The 9,927-nt window shown below is 42.4% G+C and overlaps 1 protein-coding gene across 1 annotated transcript in view; it reads right to left on the reverse strand.

Moving 5' to 3' along the window:
* Nucleotides 1-9,170: 9,170 nt before the first annotated feature.
* The window catches only part of Gpr135 (G protein-coupled receptor 135), a 6,179-nt gene continuing 5,422 nt past the window's right edge, over nt 9,171-9,927 (reverse strand). The window contains exon 4 of the mRNA XM_010615993.1: nt 9,171-9,925. Coding sequence (XP_010614295.1) covers nt 9,259-9,925 — 667 coding nt within the window. The 3' untranslated portion in view covers nt 9,171-9,258. The remainder of the gene's footprint in view (nt 9,926-9,927) is intronic.

Consider the following 9,927-nt stretch of genomic DNA (forward strand, 5'->3'; position numbering starts at 1 on the left):
CAGAGATCGGTGCAATTAGAGATCAAGGGAAACTGTGAAACTGTCAGAACCTACTAGTTACGTGGTAGCTTGTGTCTGGATCCTCTGCACACAATCTCGGTTAGGGTTACAATGATGTGCCCTTGAAAAGTACTGTTCAGGTCAAAGAACCAGTTCACGCTTACTCTGTTTTGTACAGGCGTCACCTACATATACGCCGAGGAGAAAGGTAAAGGAGGAGAGGAAAGACAAGGAGAGAAGGCAAGGAGGAAGAGAGAAGAAAAGTAAAGCAAGGGAAAATATAAGGAAAAAATAAAGAGGACAGAGGAAAGAAAAACAGTAAACAAAGTTTAAGAAATGGATAATTAAAAATGGAAATGAAATAACTACACGCACACGCACACACATGCACAGACTCCCATTTACATTTGCAAGAGCACAAAACCAGTTCCCGCACAGTCCCATTTACTATGCAGTCTGAGTTGAACTGCGGGTCTCTGAGTGCCCCAACCCCACCACTGCGTGTTCATCTCCTACCACTGAGCGAGAATCCAGTGAGTCTGATCTGGCACAGGCCCCTAATTGCACGTGACACTTGAGGTATGGCTGACTGCGGCCTGCGCCTCTGTTCCAGGATTTAACTACCTCGGTTAATTTCAGGCGTGAATGATGCAGTGTAATCCGGCCAGCGCCGCACTCTCTATTGACTTCCACCAGGACCTCTCACTTCCGCACCTTTCACTGCAGCCCAAATGCCACAGGTGCCTGCGTTTTCCTCCCACGAGCCTTTGATGTAGTGAATTGCTAGATGCCTTCTGACTGGCGGCCGCTCTCTGCCCCTCTGCCCAGAGCGTGCTAACCTGTGAGCTTGATACCATTCCAGGGCTCCCTGCTCTCAGTAGCTCCCTGGGGGGATGTTGGGGGTCTTCCCTGTGGACATCTGCCACGGGAAAGGCCGCACGCAGGATGTCCCACAAGCATAGCGCCCCTGGTGTTGGGGAGGAAGAGGGGACTAATTATTTATGGGTTAGTCTAGACTCTCTTTCGTTGTAGAATTCTTTCATTTTCCTGGCTAGGTTGATTTCTAGGCATATTTTTGCAGTTATTGTGAATACAACTATCTTCTGGATTTAGCTACTCCTTACTGGTGTATAAAAAGTTATTGATGTTTTAATGCTGATTTTATATCCTTTATTGATGTTTTAATGCTGATTTTATATTCAGCTACTTTGCTGAATTTGTTTATCAGCCCTAAAAATGTTTTGGTCTAGTCTCTAGGTTTTGTAAGGATAGGATGATATCATCTGCAAACTGGGATAATTTGACTTCCCTTCCACTTTCTTGCTTAATTTCTGTCGCCCAAATTTCCAGCACAAGTCATGCCTCAATTCTTGTCAGCTTTAGAACTCATCAAACCTGATACTCATTTCACTTTTATAAGAAAACAAATCGTGAATAAATTCAAAATGTTTCTCTTTCTTGTAATTCTTACTTTGGGAAAGAAGTCACACGGTGTGGAATACAGTTAATAACGTGACTGAAGACACACTGTAATGTTTTCAAGAGCTTGCCTTTCCATTCATTGGCATTTGGCAGCAGCATCCACCATTTTGTCATGTACCTCATGTACCGCACAAAAGAGGGCCTCCAGAACTGCTTCAGAAGGTGACAAGAGGGATGGCAGGGGTGTGTCGGAAGGGATGGGGAGTGTTTTGGGGGAAATTAGTGGCAGTGGATTTTTACTGCAATGAATATTTTTATTTAAACATTCACTGTGTATTTCAAAAGTATCTCATATGTAGTGTATTACATTTATTATTTGTATTTTTCTGCTATATGTCATTAAATAGATTTTCTATGCCATTACTATGACTCTTGGAAGCCTCTTCTATACTGAAAAATATAAATTTGGTCATATAACTATATCTTACAGTTCTTGGATGGTTAGTTCATAATTCTTAGGTTTTTTCTTCATTAAACCATTAGTCATTGAAATTTTGTCTTCCACTTTTATCTTGTGAGGTTTTCATTTGATTTGTTGTACTTTTCATTTTCAGAATTTTGGTTTGGTTTTTCGTCAAAATCTCTACCACTATTGAATTACTCCTTTTTATTTCCATTATCTTCCATAATTCATTCAGCTGTTTGTATGTGTCCTCTTTGAAGTGGTTAAAACTCAGTCTTTTCAATTCTTTGGCATTTCATCCATTTTGATATCACTGGATTCAGTTGCTGATGAATAATGAGCACTTGGAGGAGCCACATTCCTTTGTTTTTTCGTAACTTTTGTGTTTCTATATTAAGACTTGCATTCATTGGGTGGATATTAACTTCAGGATCTTCTCAATGTCCAGCCTCTCTGAGAGCTTGATTCCCATCACCATTTGTTCCCATGGCGGCATCTTCAGGAGCTGGGGGCTGCATTCTAGACTGCTTCATTCTTTTCTCTACACTGTCTTCTGTTTTACCATGAATTTTAGCTTTCATTTCTTCCCTTTCTCAATTCCCTCACTTCTTTATGCTCCCCTTTTGTTTCCCAGATGTCTCAACTCCAAGTCCTGGAGAGAATGCTGTGCAGTTTCTGTTCTGCCATCTTGATACTTTCTCTATAGCCATTCTGGATGTACTGCTTAGTACTAATGCCAACAATGCTCATATGTACATCTTTCTCAAGCCTCTCATTTCTAATCCTAATGACTCATCCGACCATGCTTTATTTTTTTATGATTAATCATATTGGTACATTTTAGGTATATAGTAAAGTTACATTCATTATTGGGATCGTGTACCTTTACATGACAGGTCTTGGTTCTCATTTTTTCCCCTTTTCCCTGCCCTCCCTTCACCCCCTCCTCCCTTCCCTATTTACAAAAACTTTATTTTCATTTTCTCATATTTTTTTCTTTCCCTTATTTCCTTTCCCTTACTCTTCCCACTTCCCCTACACCTTTAGCCCTTTTCTTCCTATTTCACATTGTCAATTATCTCATTAGCATCTTATGTACTATTATAGTTTTTCACACCAGAGAAACTATTCGGTATTTACACATGTGTGACTTATTTATTTCACTTAGAAGTATATCCTCAGTATGTATCCATTTTCCTATGAATGACTCTAATTTTTCATTCTTTATGGCTGAGTAGCATTCCGTCTGATAGAAAAACCACAGCTTCTTTGTCCAGTCTCCAACTGATGGGCAAATGGGTTGTTTCCAAGTTTTAGCTATTACAAACTATGCCGCTATACATATAGGTGTGCATATATCTCTGTGATATGATTCTTTTAATTCTTTTGGAAAGATACCCAGCAGAGGGATGGCTGGGTCAAACGGAATCTCTAGTCCCAGCTCTTTGAGTTATCTCCATACTGATTTCCATAGTGGTTGCACCAGTCTGCACTCCTACCAATAATGCAGAAGGGTTCCTTTCTCCTCACAATCCCACCAACATTTGTTGTTGTGTGATTTCTTGATAGCAGCCATTCTTTGTGGGGTGAGGTGGAATCTCAGTGTTATTTTCATCTGCATCTCTCGAATGACCAGTGATGTGGAACATTTTTCATATATTTGCTTGCTGCTTTTACTTCTCTGTCTGAGAAATGTCTGTTCATTTCAGATGCCCATTTTTTTAATCAGGTCTTTATATTTGGGGGGCTGATTTTTTTGAGTTCTTTATATGTTCTAGATAATAGTCCTTTGTCTGAGGAGCAGCTGATAAAAAGTTTTTCCCACATTGTAGGTTGTCTCTTAGTTCTGTTGATGGTTTCTTTTGCAGTGCAGAAGCTTTTTAATAAGATGAGATCCCAGTTGTTGATTCTTTCTGCTAGTTCCTGTGCTACTGAGGATTTGTTTATAAAGTCTTTTTCTATGCCAATGTCTTCAAGGGTTCTGCCTAACTTATCTTCCAGCAAATTTAGTGTTTCTGTTTTAATATTTAGGTCCTTAACACACTTGGATTTTAATTTAGTGCATGGTGAAAGATAAGGGTGTGGTTTTAATCTTTGGCAGGTTGAGATCCAGTTTTTCCAACACCGTTTATAAAGAGGCTATCTTTCCTCCAGTGGTGATGGTAAACTCCTTTGTCAAAGATGACGTAGCTGAGTACATCTGGAGTTGTTTTGTGTCTTCCAATTTGTTCCACTGATCCTCAGGTCTGTTTCTTTGCCAATACCATGCTGTTTTTATCACAGTGGTTTTGTAGTATTGTTTCAAATTGGGAATTGTTATACCCGCTGCCATGTGTCTGTTGCCTAGGGTGGCTTTTGCTCTTCTAGGTCTCTTATCGTTCCAAATGAATTTTTGGATTCTTCTTTCTAGTTCTACGAAATATAGTGTTGGAATTTCAATTGGCATTGCATTGAATCTGTATAGCAGTTTTGATAGTATGGCCATTTTCACTATGTTGATTCTTCCTACCCAGGAGCAAGGGATATCTTTCCATTTTCTTATATCCTCTTCGATCTCTTTTTTCAGAGTGCTATAGTTTTCAGTGTAGAGGTCTTTTGCTTCGTTAGGTTGATTCCTAGATACTTCACTTTTTTGGATGCTATTGAGAAAGGAATTGTTTCCCTAATTTCTCTCTCAGTGAGTCTGTTATTTGTGTACAAGAAGGCTATTGATTTTTGGGTGTTGACCTTGTATCCAGCTACTCTGCTGAAAGTGTCAATTAAGTGTAGAAGTCTTTTGGTGGAGCTTTTTGGATCTTCAATGTAGAGTATCATATTGTCAGCAAATAATGACAGTTGAACTTCTACCTTTCCTATCTTTACTGCTTTCTTTCTCTTGTCTAATTGCTGTGGCTAATGTTTCCAGAACTATATCGAAGAGGAGTGTTGATAGTGGGCATCCTTGTCTTGTTCCTGATTTTAACGTGAAGGTTTTCAGTTTTTGGCCATTTAATATGATGTTGGCTGTTGGTTTTTCATAGATAGCCTTTATTAAGTTGAGCTATAGACCATCTACTCCTATTTTTTGCAGGGTTTTTATCATGAATGGGTGTTGACTTTTGTCAAATGCTTTTTCTGCCTCTATTTTTGTCCTTGACTCTGTTAATAGAGTGTATTACATTTATTGATGTACATATGTTGAACCAGCCTTGCATCCCTAAAGCGTGTAAGATAGAGCATTGAAATATTCAGTCAAAGCACCTGTGTTTTTCTGAAGGAGAGTGAGATATGGAGCAACTCTAGCCTTAGCTGTGAGCATGACACTATGAAGGGCAGGCTCTGAAAGAAACAACTTAATGTGAGTTCCAGTCATCCGTATTAGCTGGGTGTGGTCACATACACCTGTAGTTCCAGTACTGGGAGGCTGAGGCAGGAGGACAACCTGGGCTACACAGTGACTTCAAAGCCAGTCTGAACTACATAGGGAGACCCTGTCTCAGACAACAAATCAAAACCAATTGTACATTTTGAGGAAACAAAAATAAATTGACAAAAGTAGAAAATAAAGAAGCGCACAGAAGAAATGGTGGAGAACACAAACATAAGATAATGTGGTAGAGATAAATCCTACTGTAAATGATGGAACACTTCTGAAAAAAAATGGGATTCAACTAGATTTTTAAATAATCCTCTCTGTGCTTTTTGGAGAAATGCATATAAAAGAAAAGACACAGGGCTCCGAGGCTCGCTGTTGCTTATTTGTTTAGCCACTGGCTGGACTAATTTGGGGAAGCCATTTTGTTCTGCAGCGTGAATCCTGGGGGAGGGTGTTCCTCAGCCCTCCTTGAGTATTCCAAGTCACTCTCAGATGACAGTGTTTTTAGTAGGAATCTCTTTGTCCTTTCTCCAACCATGCCCAGTGGTCACAAATTTCTGGCTAATGTCTCTGCTGTTATTGGCAATGCTCTGAGGATTGCATAAATTGCTTCACAATGTGACTAAATTGCCTGGGTAAAATTTTTGAGGTCCGTTGTCTGTTCTGATAGAAATCAGAATGATCTCCTTGGCTGGTTCATTTCCTTGTTCTCTCTGGTAATCTACCGCCTATAGTTGAATTGTAAAAGTAGAGAAACTACTACATCCCTGTGCTTCCCCTAGGGATAAATAGCAGTGATTGATATTCTAAATAGGTATCAGTCCCCTGGATGTGGGGGCAAGGTTTTAACCCAGCCTTTCCAGGAAATATCCCTGACCCCCACCCTTACTGGAAATCCTTGTATGCTTGCTATGTGACTTGCTCCTCCATTTGACCCCAATTTCATCAATATTACCTGGGTGATAACCAACCTTATTGGTTGGTCACAGTTTTGCCCCTCCTCATGCCCACCTTGTAATTTCCCACTGGGTCTTACAGTTTAGTCCCACTTTGTACCCCCCTCCCACATGGCTTTGCTGTATTAAACATCTTTGAAAAGTGGGGTGGGCAGGCAGCTCCCTTTCCAGTCCCCCTTTTGCCTCTCTTAGACAGAAGCTTTCTCTCCCTCAATAAATTTTTCTCACTCTTAACCTCCATTCTTCCTAGAATTCATTCTTCAATTTTTAGAGAACACAAATTCGCATTTTGAATCTCTAGCAGGTTTGGAAGTTACATGTCATCCCCCTATATCAAAAGCATCAGTCTGTCTGTCTGAAGGCCAGTCTCTACTACTGAACAAATTCCCTGAGCCACAGCTCTGATGACAGGAGCAGGGACAATGGCCTTTCTTTCTAGGAGTGGACATTTTTCCTTAAGAGCAGGCACTGGGTAGGGGCGATAGTCTGGTTTTCTCAGTGCCTATTCTGGTATACAGCCTCAGAGCTACAAGTCAGCTGAGTTGAGGACAACCACAGCCCCAGCCTTCTCAGCATAACACAACTGAAGTAAGGCATCTGCCTTATGCTTAGGGCTGAGGGATGGAAATAAAGAATTTCTAATTTCTTGGATATACTAGACTTTAGCATCTTCAACTTGTAGCCAGAGAGGCAACTTCTCATGACCTCGCCTTCCAGGGAAATTATCATCGTCTGTGTCCGGGAGCCGGGCGAGTAGGCCCTATGCTCTCAACTGTGTCCACCTGCAGTGGACTTTCTGCTATGAGAGCCGGTGAGAGGGAAAGAGGACGGAATGTACCCCAAAAGCCGCACATTCACTATTATTCCAGACTCTAGCAGAGTTTCTTGAATCAATATTTGTTCACTCTCTGAATCTTAAGCCAATCTCAAGAGATTACAAGCTTTAGTTTCAAAGTAGTTTTCATCAGTTATACTGGTTTCTTTGAGGATCATTTTTTAATATATTTTTTTCTTTTCATTCAACAAGCAAAGACTGCAGATTTCTGTTAAATGTTGGTATAGCTGCACAAAGTCTATATGTTTTATAGTAGTAAGTGCTGGGGAGGAGAGGTTATCTCATCTACTTTGAGCTATAATGAGTGTGGTACAGTATACAGACACCTTACAAACGTCTGATGGTGCTGATGCCCAGAAAAGCAAAAAAAAAAAAAAATATATTTGCTCTGACACAAATCATGTATTTCCAGCCTTGATTACAAAATAGTAACATACACCCACATGCCACACAAAGACTTAAACATTGACAAACGCCCTTAGATACCTTACAAGAAAAAAATGCAGGTTATTTCACACTGAAATCATTATATGACAGGCGATATCTTTTCATAACTAATGTAAAGGACTCACTCAGTTAAGGCCATGAAATATTGAAGAAAACAGGAACAGGATGGAAGGAAAGAAAGAGGTGTAGACAAAAGAACATCTTTAAAATTCTGAGTAAATCAGTGTACAGTGGTGTTCAATGTGAGAAATTTCATATTCACAGGTCCTCAATTGCACTTTTAAATCACTATAAAAACGTCTTTGTTTTGCATGTTTCTGCAGATATCGTTTGCTTGAAACTTCTCCAACCTTACACTGTCTTTTTAATGCCCTATTCCATATACCAATTAACCACCTACATACCCTTTCTAAGGAAGACTGGAGTATTTTATACGAGTCATAATCATAAAGCAGCAATTGGCTATTAAAAATACCCAAACTTCCATACGTAGGAGAATGTGATCTCTGAGAAAGCTGTGGCTATTCCAAGAATGGCGCCCCCTCTCCCCCAGCTGTTCTCAGACTTGCTCTTTGGAATCTCCTTCAGTTAGTTAAAAAGCCACACAGGGCGCCAATCTTGTTACTTTATAGGATATTCACCTTATTCAATCAGTGTGACTTCAAATTAGTTTGACTACATGAAAACATCCAATTTACCACAAAAGAAAAAGATTTTTCTATTATGAAACAAACAAGTTTTAAAATGTGAAAGCATTCCGACAGTGGCACCTTAAAAGTCAGCAGAAGCAAGAGCAACAGATTAGAGCAAGGGTACAATCTCCAAGTTCCTGAGGGGCAGGGGTGGAAGGGACATTCATTTTGATGGATAATCTTGGAATACCTTACCTTTTATCCTTTTTTCCTGCCATGTTGAGGACCAACCACAGGGCTGAACTAGGGAAGCACTGTAGCACTGAGCCTCCAAATACTTTTTAAAAGCAGGCCCCCGCCCCCTTTTTTTGGTACAGGGGATTGAACTCGGGTCCTTGTGCTTGCACATCCGCCCCCTTTTTTTGGTACAGGGGATTGAACTCGGGTCCTTGTGCTTGCAAGGCAGGCCACCAAATTGCTGAGCTAAATCCCCGGCCCTGCCCTATTTCTTATTTGTCTTTCAGATAGCTGCATTTTGTCTCATAATAAACCACCCGGTCAAAATCCTAAAATGGTTTTAAATAGGATCTGAATTTGAAAGTTCCCACAGAGATCACACACTTGGGGGAGAAGTGCACCAATTAGGTAAGAATGGGAATTTTCTGCTCGCAAGCCTAAGCGCTCACTCGAAGCCTGTGTCAAAGGTGCAGTGGTGGAAGCTGAGGTTTCGTGGAATGCTGGTGATTGAGACGGGCTTTCCAGCAGCTGCGAGGGAATCCATTCCTGAAACTCTACTGTTTGAACACGTACTGATTGCATTCAGTGATTTCTGTTTGTTTCACAGTGTGATTCCTATAATGAGCTTTTCAGTGATTGTGAGTTTTGTTTTCTGGCACTTACAATTCACAATGCTTGGTTGTGTGGTTTAAGATTTGTTTTAATTTTTGCATTTTACATTCCTTTCGGCACTTTTGAAGAAGAGGACATTCATTGTCTTTTACTGTTGTTTCGGAGGAAGCGGTAACCCTTCCCTTTTGTCTCTGTAGTTTTGTCGTTTGGCTTTGTGAAATCCAGGAGTCTCCGAAGAATCCCGTACCACTGAACAAAGGTGGTGGCTGTGCGTCTTCCGGAGCTGTCCAACCTAGCAGTCAGAGGCTGGTATCCCGGGCTTCCGATTTAGGCTGTTTGGCCACTGCCGTCAGAGGCTCCGGTGGTCCCTCCCGGCAGAAAAGCACAACTGGGTTTTTGCGGGCCCACATGGCCAGCTCCCCTCCCGCCCCGCTGGCCGGAGTGGAACAGGACCTCCTGCTGCGGGCCCGGAGCCGGCTGGCGTAGCGGTTCCGAAGGCGACTGCGGCTCCCAGCCTGCAGAGCCGGGCCCTGGCCGCGCAGGAAGGTGCCCGCGTTCCTAGTCCGGTACCCCTCCTCGCGGTTGCGCCCCAGGAGCATCGAAATGTTGGGGTTGCGGACGGCATAGATGACCGGGTTGATGGCCCCATTGGCCCAGGTCAGCCACACAGCTACGACATCGAGCAGCGAGGGGGCCCGCGCGGCCTGTGCTTGCCGGGTGGCGGCCAGCAGCACCAGGAAGCAGTAGGGGCCCCAGCAGCCGATGACGAAGACGATCATGATGAGCACGGTGGTGGCGGTGCGCACCTCGCTGAAGAAGCGCAGCACGCGCGCGTGGGTGGTCACGGGCCGCACGCGAACGTCGGACAGGCGCACGGCCCTGCAGATGTGGTAGTGGCAGAAGCACGCGAGCAGAAAGGGCAGCAGGTAGCAGGCCACCACCAGCGCCACGCTGTAGGCCGCGCCCAG

Source organism: Fukomys damarensis, unplaced genomic scaffold (assembly GCF_012274545.1).
Source record: "Fukomys damarensis isolate Sample0158 unplaced genomic scaffold, DMR_v1.0_HiC HiC_scaffold_21, whole genome shotgun sequence".
NCBI lineage: Eukaryota > Metazoa > Chordata > Mammalia > Rodentia > Bathyergidae > Fukomys > Fukomys damarensis.